This window comes from Pelobates fuscus, chromosome 7 (assembly GCF_036172605.1).
Source record: "Pelobates fuscus isolate aPelFus1 chromosome 7, aPelFus1.pri, whole genome shotgun sequence".
Classification (NCBI taxonomy): domain Eukaryota; kingdom Metazoa; phylum Chordata; class Amphibia; order Anura; family Pelobatidae; genus Pelobates; species Pelobates fuscus.
Window position 1 is genome coordinate 100948424 of NC_086323.1, and position 27447 is coordinate 100975870.

The 27447-nt window shown below is 43.6% G+C and overlaps 1 protein-coding gene across 1 annotated transcript in view; it reads left to right on the forward strand.

Annotated features, from left to right (window-relative positions):
* Positions 1–903: 903 nt before the first annotated feature.
* The window catches only part of CHST13 (carbohydrate sulfotransferase 13), a 38532-nt gene continuing 11988 nt past the window's right edge, over positions 904–27447 (forward strand). The window contains exon 1 of the mRNA XM_063427388.1: positions 904–1080. Coding sequence (XP_063283458.1) covers positions 990–1080 — 91 coding nt within the window. The 5' untranslated portion in view covers positions 904–989. The remainder of the gene's footprint in view (positions 1081–27447) is intronic.

The window sequence follows — 27447 nt, forward strand, 5'->3', positions numbered from 1 at the left end:
CTGAAATTACACTATTGCATAAAACACCCTCTATAACTTGTGCTAACTTTTCTTCCCCATCCAATCCAATCCAGGACAGCCAGAACACACATAGAGAGAATTGGAAGCAATGGGGGAGTTTTATTAAGTGTTGAAGACAGTGTGGAGTGGTTGTGTTTTTATTTATATTTAAAATAACAGACAGGTCATGTAATTTTACACAGTAAATATAGTCAGCCTTTAATATTAAAATAAAATATTAACAATATATTGTAATCATGTTTTATATAACCAACAGCTGTGAGAATATTAAATAATAACAACCCTAAAATACCAATCAGAATGTATATGTAGCATTCTATGTAAAAGACCACCTCCTGATCAGACATACAGACCACAGACACAAAGAGAGTAATAATAATCATTTACACTGAGCAAAGAATACAAAAGTACAGCTGTCGAATGGAGCTGAAGTTCCCAGTGACAGTAGTAATAATAGTAATTAATAATAATAATAATCTTTGATCCACGGTGATAATTATAATAATAATAATAATAATAATATTATTTGGTCCACGGTGATAGGTATAATAATTAAGAATAATAATGATACATGGTCCACTTGGCATGCACTGAATAAAGTTTGCAAGCAGCACAGAGAGATCAGGATCCCTGGCAGTCGGACTGTACCATTCTCCGGTGAGGGGTGTTACATTCTATAGATAGGGTTTAATGAAGCAGGGTTGGGGTCTCCCTGTAGATGCCCCCTCCTTCTCCCCCCAGCAGTGACTGTAATGCAGTGTAGTGCAGTGAAGGTATTAAGCAGGGCTGGGAGGGCCGGGGAGGGGATGAGGTGAGGGTAATGGTCCCCCTCCTATACATGACTCAGGTTGGTCCCTCCCTCGTTGGGATCCCCTGGCTGTGAGCACTTACTCAGTGAGTGTCCCGGAGCGGCTCCCACTCCTCCTCCTGTCCCCGGCGGGCAATGAGCGGCCCGGAGCCCCCGCAGCATGAGGAGAAGCAGAGCGATGGTCCTGGCGACCTGTCTGGGCTGCCTCCTGCTACTACTTCTAGTCTACTCCCAGAGCAGCCTGAGCTCAGGTAATGGGACGTGGGGCTGAGACTGGGTCTTCTCACGTACAGATTGCAAGCTCTGCGGCCAAGACACCCTTTCTCGGGAGGGGTTATCTAATATACAGGGAATGTATATGCAATGAATTTAGCTATAAACATTTTTTTTTTTTAAGGTAAAAGTGTGTCTTGGAATAGATATTTTTATATCATTTTTCAACAGATTGCAAGCTCCTAGGCTCAGGGCTGCCACTGTGAGCTCCCCTCCTTGACCAGTTATGTAAATCATGCTTGCAGATTGTAAGCTCATGGGGTTCTGTACACATTCCATCCCCCTTTTGTTACAGCAATATCCTTTCTGTGCTAGAACTCTCTGTGAACTTGATACATTGATTTCCATTGTTTGCTGTTAACTGCCTTTGTTGTTTTGGCTAGTGGTGCATGGGTTAATAGTTGTGATGTCTGACTCCAGTCCAGTATAAGGTACTAATATTGAGAAAGAGGGGGTAGCGGATCCATCAATGACGGCTAATTACCCTGCTTTATGGGCTGGTATAATGCCTTCTGCAGATGTATTCTCTGTAACAATCATGTCTCAGGGTTTTCTTGACATCACATATATATTTGGGGGGAGGGCTGGGAAGCAAGGCTCACTCACTCAGATGGTATGCATGGTATGGATCATTCTGTTTATTTGCTTTACCCCCTTAGCTCTCAATTCCAGGAAAATTGTTCAGTTAACTGAGTGGTTTGGTAATGAAATCCATAAGAATATTTCTGATCTTTCCAGATTCAGCCGAGCATTTTAGCTTTCCTTTCCTTTTTATTGGACTGAGTAGTCTACTACCATCTGAATGTCAAGGTTGACTGTGTCTGCCTCTTTTGTTAATATTAATCCCAGTTTATGTAGTCCAAAGTTAGATCAAATTCTCACACATTCTCTCTACATCTATCAATCTTGAGAAATTTTTGTTTTAATTTAGCAAATCATTTTTCTTCTCTCATATTCTGCAGTTGCAGGTCAGTGAATAAAACCCAATGCTGTTTGTACATTGGTGATGTTATTTGTACAGTTAAACTGTTCATACATTCACAGCAGACCTCTCCCAGTCATCCATTCCCCAGCTTTAGGTATATTGGGCATATTCATGACGCCTATCACTCCCAGTGATGCTTTCTGTCTCCTATCTTATCATCTTTTTCTACCTTTTATTAGTTTTGTTTCACCCTCTCCCCTGGTGTTTGGCAACACAAATGAAGTTTCATCCATAGCCCACTGGATGAAGTGGGTAGCATTCCTAACCCGCAGAATCCCTGGCATTGTCTAGTCCACATTGTCAACGGATTCATTTACAGAGTCTGCTAGTTTTATAAAAATGCAGTCTGGTTTATTACCATGTCTGTTTTTTTTTTTTTTTGTATAGACTATACTGTATTCCTTACATAATGCTTGCTTCCCTTTTTTAAAATGTATTTTTATATATTTCTCTTGTAGTACAGTAATTGAGGAATCTTTATGGCTTTAACTATATTTCTATAGAAAGCTGTTCTGTATTAAGAAAAATATATATACTTCAAAGCTCTTAAAGTGGAACAACTATCAGGAATATTGCATTGCGTTCCATAGTGATTGCTACATAAAAAAAAAACACTCTGGGCATCATAACAACTTAATCATATATGAAGTTGTTACGGTGTGAGAAGGTCCCAGGCAAGATCATTCGGATGAAGTTGTTATAGTGTCTCTTTAATATACCTTACCCCAAATTCTCTCTATACATAGTACTGGTCCTTCAAGTATAAGTATTTTCTAGTTAAAACTTTTTCACCATTTATAGTCTATTAATTCTCATATTAATTATAGTGAGTCTGTAGAAATCAAACGTCAATTTATAAGTTCAACATAATATATGAAGTTAAAGAAACACTCTAAGCTGTAGTGGTTATGGTACCACCTCAGTTTATCTGTTAGACAGTATTAGCACGGTTTGGCACTTAATGTGGGTTCTGCAAATACCTGCGCTGTTTCCAGTTTTATCAAGCTGTATTTGACTAGATGTCAGTTTGTTCCAGACAGGGACTCATTCACTGGCCAAGGGCACTGAATGAATGAATGTCTACATGGCATCCAGATTCTTCTGATCAAGGTAACTCAGGTAAATGTCAAACCGTGCTAAAAATGGTTGACAGATTATGCAGTCCTGGCACCATAACTACTATAGCAGGCTACAGTGGTTATGGTGCTTGGAATGTTCCTATTAAGCATGTCTGAGATTCACAGTGTGTAAAAGAAACTTTCAGCCACTAGATTATTGCATTTCGTTGAATGCCTGCATCCTACAGAAGGCATCTGTCTGAGCAGTGTGTTTGTGCGAGAACATTGAATTTAATTAGCACTGGCAAATCAAAGCCATCTTTGATTATTGAATATAAAGCTGCGTGGAGCAGCATACTATGCCCCAGATTGTAGAAGCCATTTCAAGAGCATATTAGGGATGAGCTTTAGAGGTAAAAAAAGTTTTTGAGAAGTTGTTGAATTTTAAAGTCATCAATTTGGCAATAAATCCTAAAATTCCCATGAGTTATCACTGAATTGGATTCCCTTCAAAATGTAGCTAATTGGAAATTAATTCCTAAATTAGCCATGAAAATGGCCCCACTGGTCCCAAATAATTCCCCAAATAAGTAGCTGGAAACTATAAGGCCAGAGCAGCCGAACTGAAAGCATAGCTGACTTAGATAATTTTTCCAGTTTGGCTACTTTGACCTTAAATCGTAGATGGTCTGTGAGAGCTTTCCATTGATTCCATCCTTCCAGCTATCTGCCAAATCTTTGTTTTAATAATGCAATGATGTAATCTGCTCCAACCACAGGCTGATGTATGTGAAATCTCTAAGGGGGAACCCCTAGAAAAGTTGGATGACTTGGCTCTGAACCTATGTTTAGTTAGAGCAAGGAGTGTAATTCCCTCCCCCACCCGCCCCCCTTCTCATTGTAATCTGATGCTGATTGAGAAGAACAAATCTTCTAAAAGTCTTTAAAGAATAAGACAAGTCTGAAACTGCTTCCAGTCAAACCGTTTCCACAGCTCAGGATCATAACTTCAAGGAATGCTGAGCAATTTCTGTGTTTGAAACCCGCGGGCTAAATAACAGAGGTGCAAAGTGTGATCTTCTATAGAGAGGATCAATTCAGGATAAATGCTGTCACGTAACAAATTGTGACTTGTACATTTTTCAAAATTTATTTTAAATATGTTTTTCATAGCACTGGCCTGGCAAACTCCAGGAGCCTTAAATTTGCAATGCTTTGTCTGTCTGTCTAAAAGTAAGTGACTGAAAGTGACTGAAAGCAAGCCCCATGGGCATGACTTACAGCCAAAAATCAAATGGCCCTTTTTGGGATTGCAGAATTCAAATCGCCCAATAGGGAGCCCCCTAGATATGACACGAGATATGACAACCTGAAGCTTAGTCTGTATCTAAATTCCCAGGAAGAAAAATCGTACTAGTTGGAACCCCAAAAACCCATGCCACAATCCATTCCAACAAGGAACTGAAAACTTACAATATAAAAACAAGAAATCAAACAACCCATGAGAAGGCACATGTCGAAGAAAAATCACCCTGAAACTGACACCCCAACAAATGAAAACAATCTGGGTGACCTGGTAGCACCTGAAAAGCCGACTGGACATCAGACGTCGCCAACAGGGCCCCCGGGTACTACTCCACAAACCAAATCCAAAGCCCGATCAAAAGAAGCGTATCGCACCCGACAGTCCTCCTTTGAAATCCCATCATGAACCGAGGACCCCGACGGATAAGACAGATTTCCTACAGCAGGACCCCCTCCCTACCCCGAACCGAGGACAGGTTAGGCGCAACGACGCGTCCCCGATGGAGTAAATGGGAACGCCTGAGACAGAGTGAGAGCCACAGCACCTGTCTTTCTGCCCTCAATGGCGTCCTCTCCCCAAAGAACGTAATCCTTGGACTCCGACATTGGGTGGGGATTTCACCTTTTAAAACAACGGACGGCTGGGTGAGCCCCACCACAGTGGGAGCACTCATGCTTAAACGTTAAAGCGCACACAGATGCCCTTCTTGTGACCCGCCGATGCTCCTCCGGAAGTGCCGGTGGCCGACGGAAAGTAAGAACCCGATGGATGACAGGGATTAATGAGAAGCAACCATAGGTTTCCGTCTTTCACACCGAAATCCAAGTTTGGCCTAACCGCTGTATTTTATTTTATTTTTTAAATTTATTTATTTTAGCTGCTGGTCGTATTTAAACCAGCATTGCCCCCTGTACTCCTTAGAAGCCCCCCAAATCAAGTCCAGATGCAAAAAAAACAAACATGACTGGGCCTATTCCGGAAACCTAGCTGATAGGATGCAACCAATTCCCTAAGGTATGGGGGATCTGCTTACCTTTTCGCCCTCAGCTGCGTCACACCGACGCAGTCTATCCGCCTACTCCTTGTCAAATGGTACCAAGGATAGTAGGTCCACATATACACCCTTAAGTATCTTTTCTCTCACCTCCAAAGACACATGTAACCCCAGGGGTGCAATGTCAGACAGTTACCCCTGAAGTACTCATCTCACTTGTACCTGAAGGGGGCGCCCCAGAGGGAAGCGCTGAGCCCTGCACATGTCTGCTGCCCCAACGGCACCAGCCGGCCAAGCACTAAGCGCAGCAATTACACCAATTCTCCTTGACCCTCCCCCACTAGCCCTGAGTCCCCCCTAACTCCTGCCAAGCGCAAGCGCACTCCAACTCACATTTCAGGAGAAGGGGTCTCTCTCTATCCCAGGCTATAATTTCGGTCCTTCTTGCTGTGAGGGTTCTGCAGTCCGCCTACCTGCTGTTCTGCCAGTGGAGCGGAGGCTCACACCCCAGGGAGTTCCAGTCCGTGCATGCCAAGCATGTGGAGGCTGGGAGCCAGCTGTGCTTCTCCTCCGATTCCCCAGTCCAAGGAGCTCTGGGAACTCTGGATTCGGAAGGGGGCCTGTGACGTCTGCTTTGCGAGATTTGCAGAAGTCACGTATGCGCCCCCCGAGTTCCGCCTCTTCCTGCGTGTGGCCGCACATGCCGACGTCACTTCCACAGCCACCGGAAGAGAAGGATGAGGACTGTAGGACCTCACCTCGCCTCCGGCGCCATCTTGGGGACTGCCATCTTGCTGCCCAGGCCCAACCCGGCCATCTTGAATTCTGCAGCACCTGCTGCCATTCCTCTGCCTTGTGCTGCCCGCATCCTGCCGCCTGGAGCCAGCCTCACTCGGCCCCGGACCTTTTTGTGGTACTCCGACCCTGGACCTCCGCACTGGACTAGGGGACAGTCTGGAACGGTGGGCCCGATGTCCACTCCTAGTCTACACTTCCTTCACCGGCCCCTCCTAAGCAGCCTGCTCGCCCTGGGCACAGTGGAGCAGCAAGTTGAAGGATTCAGCCCCATGGGTCCTCTGGAAGGCCTGCAATAGGATAAGCAGGGCCTCCCTAGACCCAGCAGGGGTGTGGGCCATCCCGTACCCCCAGTAGAAGTTAAAAGTAATTTGTCTTTTTTTTTTTAAGGAGAAACAGCACTGCCAGGTTTCCTCAGGGTGGGAAGCTCAATTTAATAGTAATTTTTACAGAGACTACCAGAGGAAAGACACTGCCAGGCTCCCTCAGCATTGTTCACCAGTAGTCTGGTAATTTTTCCCAGAATTCCATGCTTTCAACTGTAAAACCAACTGTATCCTTTTGGTTGCTATACCAACTCCTCAGGGCAGCAGTCATGCTCCCCCCTTCCTATTCGCTCCGGGGGTTGGCCTAAATTGTGAATTGTCGAAAATTCAAACTGAATTTAACATTTTAGGCCAAAATAGCTGAATTGGATAAATTCTCAAAGTTGGCAATGGTGTCTCTTCTCCCCTTTCCATTGCCGCTTGCCCTGTGGTGGTGGTGGTGCTGGGGAAGGCAAGTCCTTCATTTCTACATGCCTGAAGCTGTCCCTTGTGGCAGGTAGATCTTATTTACCTGAAATAGCGTCACTACCTTGTCTTATATCTTACGACGGAGTTGGAATTTCAGTGAAATTCTAGCACAGTCAATGTATTCCATAAAGATTATATCTTTTTAAATACTATTTATATTTGTTTTGGAGGGAAGGTAGGTGACACTACAGGTTTAATGTTGTGGCTTAGTGTATAAAGTTTTTTTGTTCACGTTTCACTTCTGATATGGCATATGGTCATACCACATTCCTTAAGGGATTTTTGAGCAGGTGCAAATATTTCCCCCTGTCCATTTTCTTATTTCAAACCTCATGCATATTTGCCAGTTCCCTTTAGCTAATGGGTTACTTACCCCAGCCCCCAGTATCCGTGGTGAACACCTGTTTTCTGCTTATTATTGCAGCCTCCTTTCCTCTTGCATGCATAAATATTTATTTAAATTCTCTGCATTGTTCATTTTGCTCAGCATACATACAGTTCATCTGACATCCAAATCTTTAAAACTCTGGGCCAGGGGTCTCCTGCGTCAATAGAAAGTGTGACAGTATTGGTGGTTAAGAATTAAAGAGCAAATGCCACTTCCGAAGGTTAGTACAACCAAATGGATAACTAAAAGCACGCTATTCTAATAGTGACGTATGCTGAAACCATTTTAGAGAATACATTTTTCTCCAAAGTCAAATACTTTGTGGCTGGGCTGTGGTTGCCCATTCCGCCTGTAGCTCCTAGATGCTTCCCCTTCACACTAATATCACTTACAGTGGTTCTGGGCAGGTCCAATAGGGCAGACATTTCACAACCTGACTTGTGGCTAAGGTGTCAATGTTTATCTATGAATATTTCATGTTTAATTGCTGGATTGTATGCACCTGAAGGCAATGGATGAGGTTAAAACACCAGGACGCAATAATCAGTAAGGGGGTCCACATACTTTTCGCTATATATTGTATTTGTAGAATAGGGCGACTAGGAGCCAATCCCATAAAGCGCTGTCATGAGCTGAGGGTATTATGGAAGAGCGCCTCCTATAAGAAGCTTGCTGCAGTGAGAAAGCTCTAGTACTCCATCATCAAGGATAGAGGCCCACTGTACTTCTGCTTCTTGAAGTGGTCATGGTGGTTGGAGTCTGGATGTGTATTGTTTTAGCTTAAAACACTGCGCATACTGTGTAATCTGCGCTTTTGTGCAGTGGGAAAGCCCAGAAATCTGTTTCGGGTTGCCTAATGTCAATTCTGTGCATATTTTATGTCTCAGAATGCTGCAGACAGACGTAACTGTTTTTCTCTTGCAGGCATAACCTCTATCCCTTCCACACGGATTGCAGCTCTCCCTATCTCCTACACTAATATGTATATATATATATTTTATATTATCCCCTCTCCTCCCTCCTCTTTTCCCTCCCTCACTCTCTTTTTTTCCCCTCTATCACCGGTTTAGAGCGTGTGCCTACACTCTGAGCCTGTTAAATCCTCCAATGAAACGCTTGTCTACGAGAAGCCTTGAATTGAACCTTGGTATGGCAACCGTGACGTCATGGGGGGGGGGGGGGAGGGGGAGGGGAAGGGGGGGAGAGTTGCTCAGTGCTGAATGAAGGTAAGCAATAACTTACTTTAATATACTCTTTGTGAATTTCTTTCTTTAAGGGGGAGGGGCTGAGGCTTATAGAATGCCAGAATGATGCCCATGGAACAGCAAAGCTAAGTGGAATGGGCCTTGACATAGCTAGGAGGCAGGCCTATGGATGAGTGTGGCTTGATTGGTTAGGTTAGTAAGGGGGAGTGGCCTAGTTCTCATATAATAATTCGCCATTTTAAATTCAGGTTCCATTTTAATTTTAAAATCCCTTACCTGTTGGTAGCTGTCCCTCCCACCCTCCCTAATTTTAGTTTGGTTATGGCTAAGGGGTATGACTCTCCCGTTTTGTCGCGGCGGGGGATGGCTTAGGTTAATTGGGGGGTAGGTCGGTTTTTGGTAAGTGGGATAGGTCAGGAGGAATACTTACCTTTGGATTTGGTGGTAGGTTCGAGCTCATCGGTAGCTCCTAACCTGGGGGTGTAGGGGTGTCTCGGTATGCCCCTACACTGGAAATGGATGCCCTTGGTGGCTGGGATAATGGTGTAGGGGTGTCTTGGTATGCCCCTACAGTGGAAAGGGATGCCCTTGATGGCTGTGATAATGGCGTAGGGGTGTCTTGGTATGCCCCTACAATTGGAAATGGATGCCCTGGGTGGCTATGTTAATGTTTATGTTATTTATACTATGTTACACTGTTATATGGATGTATTCTGTAAAATGTTTGAGGTCATTGTCTGGGTATTTAGTTATGTTAATTGGGGGGAGGTCTTTTGAAGCGTTGTTGACAATGACCTTTTAAATTTATATTTTATTATTTATATATTTAATAAAGCCGTGGAATATTTTACCAATAATTCATGTGTCTGTGATTCTTGAAGGTTCTAATTGGTTTATAACAGTAATAGGCCAAAAAGACGATAATGCGCATGTCATGGCATTATGCTGTTCCCCACAAAAAAAGTTTTGGAGAAACCCTTTGTTAGACCGAGAACTCATGAGTTTTGGTATAAATACAGAATGGGCCTTTACATCTGAAACATTATTTTTAGGTAAGCTGTAGTAATGATGCACTGGAATCTTCCACAGTGGCGACTATGAATTGGATACACCAGAGAGAGTAGAAGGCATGGACCCTAAACCTGGTTTTGCAAAGACTGAAGAGTATTTTTAACCATGTACTACTATATGGGAAATGTGCGAATGAGAGAGGCTTGTTGATGATGATTAACAGGATCAACTTTTTGATGCACATTTTCGCAAAAGTGCGTGCCTTTGTTTTGTTCGTGGTAAAGTGTCTGATTCCATTGGTTTCAATGGATATTTCCCCAATTGAAGAACGTTCTACTTTATTTCAGATCATGACACTTTGACTAATTTCCCCATTCACAGTGTTCTTTGCATCTTCTGATTCTGTTAGGCCGTGTACAGAGCTGGAGGTGTTCCGTTAAATATCACATCTTTATAATGAACAGTCTGTGCAAACACGATATCCTATGTCCCAACTATTTCATACCACTTCTGTGTTAACCCATTTATCTGTAGAGCTGTTGCCCTTAACCAAAATCAGGAAGTTACAGCTTCTGGTAGATTATTTATTTTATAAAATATTAGTAACATGTAACCTGTTAATTACAGTTTCCTATTGCACTGCATAAAAAATATGGCAACACCACGATAAACCATAAATAATTTTATTATTAAATATAAAGTCGTATGGAGTGGATCAATCTGATCAGGAGAGTCTTCAGTTAGCAAAAGCAGATGGAGTTTTTCCCCAAATAGTGATGTATGGAGCGCTGACCTCAGAGGATTTTTGTGAAAGTTGTGATACTTGAATTTTATGGCTCAGAAAACAAGATTAATGTTCTTTGTGGTTATATCGTTTTATAGTGCGACCCTAGAATCCACATGTATCAGGATTGCCTCATTTTGTCCATAAAATCTAGACTTTGTGTAGAATGCATAGTTTCAGTTTCTGCTGCTTCCGTTCTTTTTTTTTTTTTTTTGGCAAGTGCTCCACAGCAGCTGACGAGCGTATTATGGTCTTTAAATCCAGACAAATCTTTGGTATCATTTTTAACCTGGAATATGAAGGCAGTTAAAGTGTGTCGGAGTGGACTTTTAAGCACTAAATTGGGCTTTTTTTCCCCTCTCGCTGCTTTATTTTGTTTCTAAGCGTACACATCATTTTTGGGATTCTAAAAAAACTGGTTATTCTTTCTGTAAAGAAGTAACTCATGAAAGATGAGTCTTGCCTGATTTTTGGCACAATCGCCATGTCTGATGTCTGTCATTGAAAATAAAGCTCCTCCGTGATAGTCGTATATCACAGTGGAGTTTAATCATGTAAAATTATAAATTCTGCTCTCTTTGTATGGAGTTGGGTTAGTGTTTACAACTTCTAATGTTGGACTCTGTAAACACCACAAACCGTCTTGTAGCAATGTAAAATGCTTTTCAGTTCATTGGTTTAACATCCAGGGCTTATTTACTCTTTAGCTATTAACCTTCTCTAGTTTGGCAGCTTGAAGGCTCAGTCCATAGTTTGCCAAATAGCGGCAAGAAAGTTGAACAAAAGAAAGTAAAACTATGCAATATCTCTGAAAATTCGAACTAACTGGAAATGGGGAAACTTAATGTGGTTTATAACTGTAAAAAATGCTTTCCACTTTATGTTGCATCAGACATATCTGATTGAGAAGGACCAGATTTCCAAATCAAGAGATTTCAGCATCGTTATCAGGGACATGCATATTGATTAAAATGTTAGGAGGGGTGAGGGATCAGGGCTATAGAAAATGTGTAGACAATTTTAATCATAACTCATCAACATTATCAACACTTTTACATTGCCGAATGCTCATGTATTGAAACAATGTGAGTTAAAGTTAATTAATCCTTTTAAGGGGACACTCTCATAACAACCACAGCTTATTGCAGTATTTCTGATGTGAGGACAGATTACGTTCCTTTCCCAGAGCCAACCCCTCAGCTGGCAACATCCTATGTGCATGTTACAGCATCCTTATCCAAAATATTTGTACCGGTAAGGCAGAATTGGTTTACAGGAGCCAGTGTCAAATCCGTGTCACCAATAGGATTAATGGTGATTTGGCATGTGTATGCCTCCACCTCCCAGAATCTATACATGTCGTTTATCCTGTGACTGTTTTTTAAACGAGGTTGCTTTGGTGTAGCTCTCAATCTTTCAGAACTGATATATGGGGGTGCGAAAGGTTCACGCTTTTGTTTGTTGCGTGTCAGGTTAAGAATACATGGATGTACGTGTCCTGAGCCTGAAATATGAGCGCGAAGGCCTCTGTCAGCCCTAGTTATGTGAGCATCTGTAGAAAACTAACAGCACAATGAGATGAAACCAGAGTCACAGAGATGGTACCCGTCTCTCTGAATACAGGCAACGCAGACTGCAGAACAGGCTCTGTTCAAACAGGCACCTTGGGGTTTATTCACTAAATGTGAATTGGTCGCTGAACTTGAACATATAGGCCAAAGCAGCCAAGTTGGGGGAAAAATAATAGAATGTCACTGTCAAGGTTTCTCAGTTTATTATCTTGAAACAGGAAGGCTGCATTTGGTCTTGTGATCCAGGAAACCGTGAACGAGTAGAGAAATGCCATCTGGATAATATTTCCTATCCAACATACTCTGTGGCATTGTACAGCAGGTGATAAATCTATATTGCAGTGTACCTGATCTCTGATCATGCCTGATCATAAACATGATATGGTATTGGTAAAACTTTATTCTAAAAAGTCGTATTTACCAACATATCTGCTTGTTTTTTTTGTCCATGTAATGCTTCTGCTTGCATTGAAGATTTATCAAGTCTGGCTTTTAATAATCTTTCCAGACATATAATAATAATATATATATATATATATATATATATATATATATATATATATATATATATATATATATTTTTTTTTTTTAAACTCTACAGAGCTTCTTTTTTTTTTTTTTAAATTATTTATTTTTGCTGTGCAGAAAAAATAACATGAGCGTGCTAATAATGCCACAACAGCATAATCAGACAGTTTGAACACACAGATTTGTTAACATTCAAGCAGCATTTAGAGGAAATGCACAATTTTTTTTATAGTAATAAAACATGCTAGGTACAAGCTGGCTAAGTACGTTTGTCATTATAAGTTACGCACAATTTTATATATTTAACAGCTGTATAACAGGAACTTTCTACCAGATTGCATATAGAATGACTAGTGACTTCGTATGAAAACTACGCGATTAGTCTCGAGGTTTGCATCATAACACATATTCTGCACTGTTTATGCTAGCATGCATACATGTCTAGAGTAGAACTCGATTTTGTCAGTGAATTCTAGAACAATAGCTGGTAGTGCTTTAAGTACTGGAACTGACATCTTAGTGCTTATAAGTGGTGTTAAACACGCTGGGACAATTTGCGAGGTGTAAGACTAGTAAGTCAAGGAAAGGGGAGCAAGAGATAAAAACTAAACATAACCAAAGAGCATTATAAGTGTGAATGTGACTGCTAGTCAGTATGCTGTGTGTGACATTTGCTTAGGTGTATATGGTATAATATCAGTGGGCTTTCAGATGAAGCATAGGCAGTCAAATAATAACGATAACAATTAGGCAGTTCAATCATGCAGGTCAGGGTTCCTAGCTGCAGCATCATTGGTATTGAGAAGCAATATGAAGGGTCTTAGAAAAAGGAAAATCAAACACCAGGAAGGGAACAATCAATACTTGCGCCTTATTCTCAGGCATGTTGGAGTCCGAATAAGGGTGTCATGGTCAGAGAGTCCAACGTCAACCTATACCCAGACTTGGGTGTGCACGTATGCTCATGGGTCGTATCATGTGGCGGCAGGGTGCGTAGGCCCTTCGGCCCTTGGTCGGAGTGAAGACCTGGAAGGAGAGGCTACAAACTCGGGTCCTCTGTCTTGAGGCTTGGTCTCTCTGGGTTAAGGCATGACTGGTATTCTTGCTGCGATGTCGCCGCCTGCGGCGGTGGATCCCCAGCCTCCGCAGCGGGTGTCTGTGCAGCAGCTTGGGCGTAGTGCTTCTCTTCCCCGTGCTCCCAGCTCCTGCTTTGCGCTCAGTCTGTTTGCTCGGTGGTGCCTTCTCCTTTCTCCCGTTGGGGTGGTGCTGCTTACTCGCTCTTGGTAGTGAGAGTAGGGTCACCTGAGGTGCCTGCAGCCGTTTGTTTAAGTTGTGCCAAAATCGGGCAAAAGAAGCTTCAATGCGCTGCAGAACATCGCCATGTTCCTCCGCTTCAGGCGCGTGGTTTGGCTTGCCTGATGTGTTTGCCGCCGCCGCCATTGTGGGGGCGCCATGTGCTCGGCTGCCCTCGTGCTGCGGGGATTCAGATTGTGGATTCTTCTCGCGTATGCCCCTCCTGTCGCTAGGTACGGACCGTGATAACCCCCATCGGTCCAAAGGGGGTGGGGTGGGAGACGGTAGCCCCGAGGGATCTGTGTCCAGGTCACTCAGTGCGGGGAGCGGCCGTCTCCCCGCAGCTCGATCTCCGGCAGGCCTCAGAGTGTCATGCTGGGTTCCCAAGGGGTTACAGGCTTGAGTTTGGAATCGGGCGATTCCCCCGGGTAACCCCGTCATGCTGGCTTCCCTCCTGTGCGTGATTGTGCCGGTGTTAAGGGGAATTACCCCCGAAAAATGTGTAATAGAGCGGGAGCTGAGGTTCAGCACCACCGCTCAGTCTGGTTGCCAGGCTCCGCCCCCCCTACAGAGCTTCTTGGTCACAACATTTGTCACGACTGATGTGTGCAGAATGTGATGCAATGGAAAAAAATACACAATTGAGCTTATAATGCTTGACCAAAGTGTGTCTGTTCCCCATATATGATTCCCCTTGCTGTTTTGGCATTTGAGTGTATGACTGTCTTTTGTATCAAAATGTACTCCAATTCTGGAGTTAATGGTTGGTTTACTCATTTATTTATTTGTATTTACATTTTTTGTTTATCAGATTTATTTTAATAAAATAAAAAATGGAAAAATGTATCTAAAGATATCTTTGCCTTTAAGATATATTCTAATCAAGAGGTTATTCAGCATGAAATACGTATTCTTTATGTAGCTTGAGACTGTATAATCATGTAATATTTACATGTTTAATAAATTAATCCTAGTTAATTGAACTTGTGTCTACAGAGATAACATGCACTTATATGGTTATAACAACTAGCAAGAATGTTAAATAGAATTTTACCGGCTAGTAATTTTAAATCAAATCCTTCCTATGGCCACGAACCACTTGATAAAGATGGGTTTTGTGCAGCAATTATATCTTTAACATTGTCTTGCATGGAAATGGTGTTGCATCTAGGGCCTTATGTATATTGGAATTCTTGCTTTATGATAAGTGTTATGGGATAAGCCAGAACAAACCTTTGCCTCCTCATCCTAGTATCCCAGGTGATAATGTCTGCAAAATGCAATTTCTAGTGTTAAAGAAATACGAGCCAATAAACTACCAGGGATAACTGGCAGAGGTTACCTGTGTAAGTCTATATGTCTTTAAATAATTTAACTATAGATGTGGGAACTTTAGTATAGAGTGTCCCTGCAGCCAGTGTATGGAAATACAGAGGGGTGTTGGCTGCATTTAGGAATAATAATTCGACCATCAAATGAGAACGTTCAGACCTAGTTTTGAATGGAGCTCTGTCCTAAGGCTCTAAATCCAAGCATCGGTAGAACACCTGATTGTGAATAAACTATACCAGGCTCCAGGAGAGAATTGGCTTGTATTTTTCCACCGTCCCAAGTTTTTAAAAGCATAAATAGATGGTGGTGGTGGTGATGGAGGATGTTTGATATTTCATTATTTAAACTGTCTGGAGGAAAAATACCCAATCTGTGTGGAATAACCTAGTAAATATTCCACGCTATTTGCCTGTCTGAAAACAGAGGCTCTCAGTCCTAAATATTCTTTTGCTGATTGCATGCTAAGCTTCCTGGAAAATATCTAATATATACACATCATGTTTAGATTGTTACATCATCCTCTGTTTATTGTTGGACGGTGAATCCCATTGTCCAGAGATGGAAGGTGAAACAGAAGTTGACAATACGAACCTCAAAACTTAATGTTCTGTAATACCATATATACTCGAGTATAAGCCGACCCGAATATAAGCCGAGGCCCCTAATTTTATCCCAAAAAACTGGGAAAACTTATTGACTCGAGTATAAGACTAGGGTGGGAAATGCAGCAGCTACTGGTAAATTTCTAAATAAAATTAGATCCTAAAAAAAATATATTAATTGAATATTTATTTACAGTGTGTGTATAATGAATGCAGTGTGTGCGTATATGTGTGTGTATGAGTGCAGCGTGTGTGTATGAGTGCAGCGTGTGTGTATGAGTGCAGCGTGTGTGTATGAGTGCAGTGTGTGTGTGTATGAGTGCAGTGTGTGTGTGCATGAATGCAGTGTGTGTGTGCATGAATGCAGTGTGTGAATGCAGTGTGTGCAGGGCCGGTGCAAGCATATGTCCTGACTTCCCCTCCTCCTCCCTCAGTGGTCCTTACCTCCCCACCCCCGTGTTCCTTCACTCCCCCCCCCCCCAGTGGTCCTGACTCACCCCTCCCCTAGTGGTCCTTACCCTCCCCTCCCCTAGTGGTCCTTACTTCCCCCTCCCCTCCCATAGTGGTCCTTATCCCACCCCCTCCCTCTCATAGTGGTCCTTATCCCCCTTCTCCCTCCCATAGTGTTCCTTATCCCCCCCCATCCCTCCCATAGTGGTCCATATACCCCCCCTCCCTCCCATAGTGGTCCTTATACCCCCCTCCCTCCAATAGTGGTCCTTATCCCCCCTCCCTCCCATAGTGGTCCTTATCCCCCCCTCCCTCCCATAGTGGTCCTTATACCCCCTCCCTCCCATAGTGGTCCTTATACCCCCTCCCTCCCATAGTGGTCCTTATACCCCCTCCCTCCCATAGTGGTCCTTATCCCCCCCTCCCTCCCATAGTGGTCCTTATACCCCCCTCCCTCCCATAGTGGTCCTTATACCCCCCCTCCCTCCCATAGTGGTCCTTATACCCCCCCTCCCTCCCATAGTGGTCCTTATACCCCCCCTCCCTCCCATAGTGGTCCTTATCCCCCCTCCCTCCCATAGTGGTCCTTACCCCCCCCCCTCCCTCCCATAGTGGTCCTTATCCCCCCCTCCCTCCCATAGTGGTCCTTATCCCCCCCTCCCTCCCATAGTGGTCCTTACCCCCCCCCCCTCCCTCCCATAGTGGTCCTTATCCCCCCCTCCCTCCCATAGTGGTCCTTATACCCCCCCTCCCTCCCATAGCGGTCCTTATACCCCCCCTCCCTCCCATAGTGGTCCTTAACCCACCCCCCCCCCTCCCATAGTGGTCCTTATACCCCCCCCCTCCCATAGTGGTCCTTATCCCCCCCCCCTCCCTCCCATAGTGGTCCTTATCCCCCCCCTCCCTCCCATAGTGGTCCTTATCCCCCCCCTCCCTCCCATAGTGGTCCTTATACCCCCCCTCCCTCCCATAGCGGTCCTTATACCCCCCTCCCTCCCATAGTGGTCCTTAACCCACCCCCTCCCTCCCATAGTGGTCCTTATACCCCCCCCTCCCATAGTGGTCCTTATACCCCTTTTTTTATTATTAATTTTTTTTTATTATTTTATTTCTTATTTTATTTATATTTTTTTTTTTCGTCCCCCCTCCCTGCTTGATATATGGCAGGGAGGGGGGCTCCTTCCCTGGTGGTCCAGTGTCATTGGTAGTTCAGTGGGGGGGAGAGGGGGGCTGGCAGAGCTGTACTTACCTGTCCTGCAGCTCCTGTCAGCTCTCTCCTCCTCCGCGCGGTCTGTGCAGCTCCCTCTGTCAGCTCACACTGTAAGTCTCGCGAGAGCCGCGGCTCTCGCGAGACTTACACTGGGAGCTGACCGAGGTGCTGAACGGACGGCGCGGAGGAGGAGAGAGCTGACAGGAGCTGCAGGACAGGTAAGTACAGCTCTGCCAGCCCCCCTCTCCCCCCAGTCTGTATTATGGCAATGCAAATTGCCATAATACAGACTCTGACTCGAGTATAAGCCGAGTTGGGGTTTTTCAGCCCAAAACATGGGCTGAAAAACTCGGCTTATACTCGAGTATATACGGTATATATTATGTTCACCCCACACAGCACCTCCTATACCTGACCATTATTCACCAACTCTCTCTAACAAATGCCTCTTATAATAGAATTTATTTCTACTGTTAAAAATAAATGAAACTAAAGACACGTTTATGTGGGTAAATTTTTTTTTTTTAATTTATTTTTTTTCCCCTTTGGCCTTCGACCCTACCATACCTTTTTTACGGTGCAGGAGTGGTCCAATCAATGTTGGGTGTATAGATCAGCTGTTCCCTGCTACACATTTATAACCCAGTTAGAGATTATACCATTTACACATCGGAGCATATTTTAGTCAATTAAAATAATTTGCAAAAAGACATAAGTGGCTGCCATATTTAATTTACATGGTGAACGGTTTATCCCCTAAAGCAGGCTTCCCCAAACTCCGGCCCTCCAGATGTTGCTGAACTACAACTCCCATGATTCTAAGCCCATCTATTTCATTCATAGAATCATGGGAGTTGTAGTTCAGCAACATCTGGAGGGCTGGAGTTTGAGGAAGCCTGCCCTAAAGTAAGAAAGTGCCAGGGACATCCCGGCACCATAACTTCATTTTGATAAAGTTGTTATGGAGCCCAGAATGTTCCTTTAACTCTTGCAAGCATGTGGAGACTTGTCTGGTGGACCAGAGCTTTTATTGTGAACTTAGCGTGGAGGTCAATAAACTCTCTGCTGGGTAAGGGGGTATGTGTTGGATTTTTTATTTTTTTTTTGTTAATCTTTGTCTGCTTCTCCACTGAAGATTTTACAGCCATTCCACTGTGAACAATCCATTGATAGAGCTTCTAATTTTTATCTATCTACTTCTCACCACCATCCTCTATTAAACCGCCATAACTATTTTGGTGGTCCTCTTTCCCTATACATTTTTCATCAGGATCCTGGCTTATAAATCATCATCAATGCTTCAGTGTGAAAGTTCAATTTAAATTTTTTTTTTTTAAAGTTTATATTTGTAACTTGTCCTCTTTCTTGCACAACCTTTTTTTACATACATACGAGTCCCTTCTATTTACTGGATTAAAACAAATCAGTGCTGTATTAAGAATCCGTTCTTGTGCCATTTTTACTTTCCAATCTCTGTAAATCACAAGTCGCTGCTTGTCCAGTATTATGTACACGCGGCCTGTTCTCTGTAAAATGCTTTCATTCAGCATGAAAGATGCCCATACATCTGCCTGTCTTACTGGTATTTGATAAAGGGGTGAGGCAGGCCCTGGGAGCTAGTCTATATCTATATGTACGGTTTAGGCATATAATATATCTTCTATACCATAAGACAGTATTTTACATTCTGTACGTAATGGAAAATATAACCTGGATTTCAAGTAATGCTCAGTGGACATTACCTTTTTTAAAAAAACTCTTATTTTTTTTTATATAGTCTTTTTATTTTCATTTTGCATTATAATAATAAAATGTAATGCAAAGATAAACGTTATTCTTCCTTAAAGGGGATCTGTCGCTTAACAGGGTTTTCATAAATGGGATTCTATAATATTAGGAATGCAAATCTGTATTCCTAACTCTGTAGTGACCTGTGTCCACCTCCCCACCATGTAAAGGGTTAAAAAAAACTAAACAAAAACCTTTTACTCACCTGATTCCAGTGCTGATGTCCCTCGGAGCCAGGCTTTGCTGCACCTACTCCGACCTCATTTGACGGGTGAATTTAATACTCATGCGCAGGGCCGGATTAACATAGGGGCTGATGTAGCTGCTGCTCCAGGCCCAGGCCCATGGAATAGGCCCATTTAAAAAAAAAAAAAAAAATTATTATTTTTTTTTTTTTTTACACACTAGTCTTAGGTTTGCCACTTGACTGGTATTTTACTGGCACAGCTGGTATTTTAAGCTGCCTGGCCAGTGCCAGTATTGCAGTAATACCGGCAATACAAATGCAAGTAATTTTCTCAGAATAAATGGAAATTACTCTGCAATACCAGCACCGGCCAGTAGGGGTCACTGCGTGTGGAAAGAGGCAGGGCTAGGAAGTTACAGAAAATCCCTCCCTGCCATTCTCTACTACTCACTGATCCCTGGGGGAGCAGCTACACAGCACAGAGAGTCCAGACAGCAGCTCTACAGCTCGGGTAAGTGAGGAATGGGGGGAAAGGCAGCAGGGACACATGGGGGCACAGACACATGGGGGCACGGAGACAGTGGGGGCACGGAGACAGTGGGGGCACGGAGACAGTGGGGGCACGGAGACAGTGGGGGCACGGAGACAGTGGGGGCACGGAGACAGTGGGGGCACGGAGACAGTGGGGGCACGGAGACAGTGGGGGCACGGAGACAGTGGGGGCACGGAGACAGTGGGGGCACGGAGACAGTGGGGACACGGGAAAACATGGGGACACGGGAAAACATGGGGACACGGGAAAACATGGGGACACGGGAAAACATGGGGACACGGGAAAACATGGGGACACGGGAAAACATGGGGACACGGGAAAACATGGGGACACGGGAAAACATGGGGACACTGAGACGCTAGGGGACACATGGGGACACAGACGCTGTGAGACCTGGGGACGCTGTGAGACCTGGGGACGCTGTGAGACCTGGGGACGCTGTGAGACCTGGGGACGCTGTGAGACCTGGGGACGCTGGGAGACCTGGGGACGCTGGGAGACACTGAGACATTGGGACACGGAGACACTATGTTCCCATGTCCCCCAGCCAGTGTCCCTAGTGTCTCAGTGTCCCCAAGTCTCTCAGTGTGCCTAGTGTCCCCATGTGTCCCTATATGTCCCAGTTTCCCCATGTCTGTGTCCACAACTGTCCCCAAGTGTCTGTCTCCCAGTCAGTGTCCCCTAGTCTCCCAGTGTCCCCTAGTGTCCCCTAGTCTCCCAGTGTCTGTATCCCTAGTGTCTTAGTGTCCCCAAATGTTTCAGTGTCTCAATGTCTCCCAGTGACGGTGTTCCTAGTGTCTCAGTGTGCCTGGTGTCCCCATGTCTCCCAGTGCCCCTATTTGTCCCAGTGTCCACATGTGTCTGTCTCCCAGCCAGTGGCCCCTAGTCTCCCAGTGTCTGTGTTCCCATGTCTCTGTGTCCCTAGTTTCTTAGTGTCCCCAAATGTTTCAGTGTCCCCATGTCTCCCAGTTTCCCTAAATGTCTGAGTGTCCCCTTGTCTCTGTGTCCCCAGTATCCTAGTGACATGGAGACACACTGAGACATTGGGGCACTGGGAGAAATGGGGATACAGACACTGGCAGACTAGGGGACTGGGCGACATGGAGACACTGACACTGTGATACATAGGGACACTGAGACACTGGGAGCAATCCATCTATACAGCAGAATCAAACTGTGAGTAGTTTGTTCGTGATTTTACAGAATTTTCTCTGATGTCACCCCTTGTGATTTACATCATGTGATGTCACGCATAACTAATTAATTATACAAATGATTAAGGCTGGTATTTTTTTTTCCCCAAGAAAGGTGGCAACCCTAACTACTCTTCACATACTCTTGCTTAAAGGAGCACTATAGGGTCAGGAACACAATCATGTATTTCTGACCCTAATATGTTAAAACCACCACCCTGGCCCCTTCTTGCCTCCCTAAATATAGTAAAATATTACTTGTATTTAATTCTGCAGCTGCTGGCTCAGAAGTGGTGGTCTGAGCAAATTACAATACTTCCCCATAGGATTGGCTGAGACTGTCAACTAGGCAGAGCAGGGGCAGAGCCAGCACAAGTCCAACATAGCCCTGGCCAATCAGCATCTCGTCATAAAGATAAATTGGATCAATGCATCTCTATGAGGAAAGTTCAGTGTCTGCATGCAGAGGGTGGAGACACTGAATGGCAGTGCTGCACACTAGGCAGTACTGCCCCAGGAAGCAGCCATCTAAGGAGCGGCCAGTGGAGCTATTTTCTCTGAAAAGACAGTGTTTACTGCAAAAAGCCTGAATGGAATGATTCTACTTACCAGAACAAATACAATAAGCTGTAGTTGACTGGGGACTATAGTGTCCCTTTAAGTTTGGAAGCTTAAGAGAGATTTATGGGAACAAAACTTGTGTGGACTGGCTGACATTAAAATTAGTTTAGGTAATGCAGACGTTCGTCTCTCTAACACTGTGGCATGTCCCCTTTCTTCTACACTCACTACATACACCTTTTCTCTGTCTCAGACTATATACCAGGAATTTCTGCCTGCTAGTAAGAAGGTAAGGAGACAAGTGGACCAGCGAGTGCTAGGGGACAGTCCTTAGAAAGCATGGAGTGAGCGCATTATTAGACGCATTTATGTCAAGCTCAAGGTGCTGCCTGCATAGTATGTCCTTAGTTGGGCAGCCTGCAGGATTGGCAGGCAGCCTGACATGTATTCATGCCAGGCTGACCTTCCAATTCTTTGGACAAACATGCCCCCTTTTTGGGCATGTTCACCCCTTTTGGCAGGTCTTGTCACGTGATTTGCGCCAGTGGCACACCCTTTTGCCCCGCCCATTGACTTCTTGCTTCACTGGACACTGCTGTTAGGGGTTATGGATTTACTTGAAAGATGAAAGCATAAATTAGAGAGAGATTAGCATAGAGTATATGTTTTCTTATAGCTGCATCCTATGAGTTTCCCTCGGGCACCATCTCCATCAGATACATCACGCTTGGGAGGTATGATTGTTTTAGTGATTTTGGTCGATAAGAGTCCGTAATTAGGCCTATCATAATTGTCAGCTCCAGGCCCACTGTGCTCTTAATCCGGCCCTGCTCATGCGCAGTGAGCACTGCAAGCTCATTAGGCCCTTTGCTTTGCTATGGGGATTTTACTTATGCTGGATGTCCTCCTGCAGAGTGTGAGGCTGTCCAGCGTCATTTAGGGGTCCTAGAGTCTGTTGGCATCCAGGAAGTGCCTCTAGTGGCTGTCTGACCGCCACTAGAGTCATAGTCCTGAAGGTAATCATTGCAGTTTATCTAAAATATGAAGTGGACTACAGTGTCCATTAAAGGGACATTTCAGACTTCTAAAGCACTTTTGCTTTCTGAAAAGCTTTCCGTGTGAAGAATGTGCGTTATTTTTATTTTTTTCCATTCTGCAAAAAAATGCAGATTTCAATATTTATTAACCTGGTTACACCCCCTTGTCTTTCAAACTGACAGTCTTGTTACTTCCTGGTTTGGTTAGCTAAATGGAACTTAACTTCAGAAGGAGCTAGTTGCTCAGAGCATCTACTTTGCAAAAAGACTTCTCACGGAGCATTGGGCAGCCACAGAAAGTCTGGGCGGGGTTAAATGTTGAGGGCTTGCAAAGGCTGCAGACGAGAACTGCAGATTTTGCAAACTATTTAGATTCATCCCCAATGAAATGATGCATAATTAAATGCATGCAAGTTTTTGTTTTGGGTATATCCACTAAACAGTAATTTGAATTTGGGCAGTGGAGTGTTCCTTTAAGCTTATTTTATTATAAGCACAATATTAAGCGTATCATATAAATACTGTCTGGAAGGGACTGGAAATTTTATGTTAAATGTAGAAATCCACACTGTTGTATGTGCTTCTAGTCTAAACCCAAGTATCTCCATCTTGGCTCCCTTACATACTTATAAGCTCCGCACTCTTCTGTCATTGAACATAGCAAACCGAGGCAAAGAAACAGAAATAATTGTTGTTTATCGTCCTCGGATGCATGGTGTGCCCTTGCTCTTCCTACATTGAATTGGATTGCCATGTCCATTGCTAAATCTTTAACTGCTTTTCAAAGAAAACCGAGCATCACACAAGACATTGACGGACAAGGGAGAGCAGAAATGAGCTACCACAGGAGGTCCTTTTACTGTCTTGAGCATAGCAACCACACATAGCAACCACAGCGTATGCACTGTGGTTGCCATGGAAACTTCCTAGTCTCAGCTTCTAGCACTGGCTAGGGATTTTAGGAATGGAGTGATATGACATCACAGGCAGTGCTGGAAAGGTGAATAAATCTCTATATTTTACATTGAAAACATCATGTATATTTGTGATATATGGGAGCAAGTTGAGGTAAGTTAATTTTCACACAACAGGTTTTCCTTTAAAAGACCCGTCCACGCTAAAGATTGACGTGCAGGGTGCATAAGAACTGCAGCTTTATTTTTTGTGTGGAGTGTTCCTTTAACACCGTTGCACATTTAAAGTTATTAGAGACTCCCATAATTGAAACTGTACACTAAGACCAGGGCAGTTGCATACCTCCCACCATTTCAAATGGACAAATAGGGACGCTTTCATTTGAGGGGTGGGAGCAGAACCTGTCAAATCTCTTTTGGGGGCAGGCTTGCGACCTACCTGAGGCCTACTTGCGGACGATTCCTCTATCTACTGCCTAACACATTTTAGCAGGTCTCCACCCTACCGCACCACCGGTGAGGGATTTTCCAGTATTCATTATCCGTGCTTCGGAGAAAGCCTTCAAGCAGAACTCCATTGGTCGCAGCCATCTTCCTTTGCATAATGGCGGACGCCGTGTATTAAATCACTCCCTGAGCTCAGGGACCTTGTCACCTGGACAGGTTGGACAAATTGTTTGCAGACTTTTGGTCTAAACTCGCCTGGGAGCCTAGGGCAGCACAAAACCAGGATACACCACTGTATGTACCCGGGAGCAGGAGTAGAAAAAAGTTTGATGCTTTTGCTCCAGAATTTCAATTTAAAAAGCTCTAGACAGGGCTTTACTTTGTGGATAATACACTCCAGATGTGTGGCTGGCATCTGGATCCCATCCTCTAACAGAGTCCCATCTCCAAGCAGGGGACAAGCTCAGATCCAACTTAACCCCTTCAGCAGTTCAAGGTTTTGAATTCCAGAATTGGGATTGCATTTTTTTTTTGTGTGTGCAGTTTGTACATTCTAATAATGCAAACATTAGGAAGGATGAAGTAATGGACCTGTTGGTCATGTTGTATATCTGTGGGGTCACACACCTGCTCATTGTGGTTGAAGTGGCTTATTTTTATACTAAGTTTGTGGTTGGTTTGAAACCATGGGGTGCACAGCAAAATGTGAGACTGTGCTCACTTATATTGTTTTTAAAAAAAACAAAACAAAATGGGACTTGCAGGTCTTGACAGAAGTGTAACAAAGTACATCATAAAAATAAACAAAAACCGTACTATGATATATATATATATTATTTATTTATTATTTTTTTTAATTGAGGTGTAGTGTCAGTTTTTCTTGTGTTTTGACCGTATTAAAGTACTTATTTGGAAACACAGATTTAGATTGCTGCTTGATGTAGGAAATGTTACCCCTATATAACACACTGCCATCTTACTTTGAGCCAGGTTTCTAAGGCTCTATATGATGGTGGTGTATGCTCACTTGGTATTGTACTTTACATCTAGGTCTGGCTGGGGCAGTGTACAGATGAATAAAATGGTCCTATTATATTCTGTTGTGGCAATCTTGCCTCATGTTGTTGTGGACAGCTTTTTTTTTTTTTTTCTTTTTTATTCTAGCCATAACACCTCCTCCCCTAACCCCCCCCACACACTCTATCCCCACCCCTCCCAAACAGCTAATAATACTGCTGTGCCAACAAAACTGTCCTCAGTCATAATCTGAGTGCCCAGTCTAGCTTGCTGCTTTTAGAGCCCTGCCAGGATGATGTCACCATAGGCTGGTACACTGCTTCATGCATGTAGGCTTTACTGTACCGGCTTCTGGGGTGAAGGGAAGGAGGTTGTGCCAAGCAACAGAACATTTGTGCAGACTGAAAACTGACTGTATTTCACTTGTTTTGCTTTCTACATATCACATATACACTGAATGTAGTATTCTAGCCACATATTTATTTACAGTGTGCTGACAGTTTGGGAGTCTACATTCCCAAACTAAGGTGCAGATTCACCTGCTCCTGCCCTTCATGTGCTAGCTAAGCATCTCAGTGTCTCAAATCAAATGTACTTTAAATTACTATGCAACACAGACACAAGTTATTGCATAATAGTTGAAGGTGTTAAATGCAAAGCATGCATTAAATAATTTTGGCTTTGCAATGAGATTTTGCTTAACTCACATGTCAAATGGACAAATTTTAATTTTAGGCCTTTGAGTGGGGCTGTTCTGAGAAATTTTAGGTGACTTACTAGTAACAATTAATGCAACTAAAACTTAATTTTCAGAACAAGAACAATGTATCGTATTTACACAGACTGATTTCTAACGACATTTATGTAGTTTAACGACTCAATATAGCTTGTTTTATTGCTATAGAGCTTTGTTATACTCTCGTACACCCCAACAAAAGGGAGCTCCTAGAAAAGAGGAACATTAGGATAGAAAAGAGGGATAAAGGGATTTGACCCAAAAATAGGGACTGACAATCCTAAATAGGGACACGTAGGAGGTATGGCTATTGTGTGCTTTTAATAATTTGTATTTATTATTCATTACATGCAGCAAAATGTTGAACCAGAGTCTAACTTACTAGTGTCTTGTTTTTTTTTTTCATTGTACATCCCTGCTGAACATGTTTGTGCTCTGTTTATTTAGGTATTCTGTCAATTGAATTCTTAAAGGATGTAGGTGCATTTGAAGGGACCAGCCTGAAGCAGAGGGCTCCAAAAGCTCAAGCTGTCAGTCTAGGGCTTGAGGCTGCTTGGTTGATGGACCTTTCACTGGTGACATGTCTGGTATTCTTTGATAGTTCCCCTGTGGTAATGCATTCCTAAAGCTTCCTCTTTGCTTTGACTTGTCTTTCCTGCAGGCAAATGTCTGGTTGTATTGTCTTCACTTCAACCCTCTGATAACCTAAAGGTCTCTATTAAAGGAACTATGTTACCTATAATTGTGCTGCTTTTTGGTGGCCCATGGATTGTGGGGAGCCTCCTGCCCTTATATTATGCTTACATTATACATGGAGATGGGAGTGGGGGCCCTCATATGATGTGACCATATTGGATTTTGTACAGTAAGGTTAACACTGACTTGCTAGTACTGTCATGCTATGTGATATTGTCTAATGTATTATCATGAAGGTCTTTAAAGAGTAGCATCTCAATGTATTTACAATATATTCATATATATTTAGCAGTTATGTATGTGGCATTTGTATGTATTTATTTTGCACCAGCTGTAATGACACATTCTGTGTTTAAAGGAGCACTATAGTGCATAGAAAACAAACTAGTTTTTGTGGCACTATGGGGGTTATTAGGTCCTCCCGCTGGGCTGAAGGTGTTAAAACCCCTTTAGCCACTTATCTTAATCCAGAGCCGGGCTCCCTTGGCGCTGGTGACCTCTCCTCCCCCTGCCGACGTCGGATGCGAATGTGCATGCACGGCCAGAGCCACACGCATTCAAACCACTCATAGGAAAGCATTACTCAATGCTTTCCTATGGACATCAGCGTCATCTCAATGTGATTTTCACATTTCACACTAAGAATCGTGGAAGCGGCCTCTCAGAATCGGCTATGTTTTCAGCTTCTGGGTTAAAACCAGGGGGACCTGGCACCCAGACCACTTCATTGAGCTGAAGTGGTCTGGGTGCCTATGGTGGCCCTTTAATTCTTGGGCCCCAAAAAGCATATCCATGAAGTTTCCAGATGACTGGACATATCTATGATAATATTGTGGGGTGATGGAGGGTGCTGTGTTGGGATACTACTGTAATGAAATTGAGTGTATAAAATCAGATTGTTTGTCTTTGA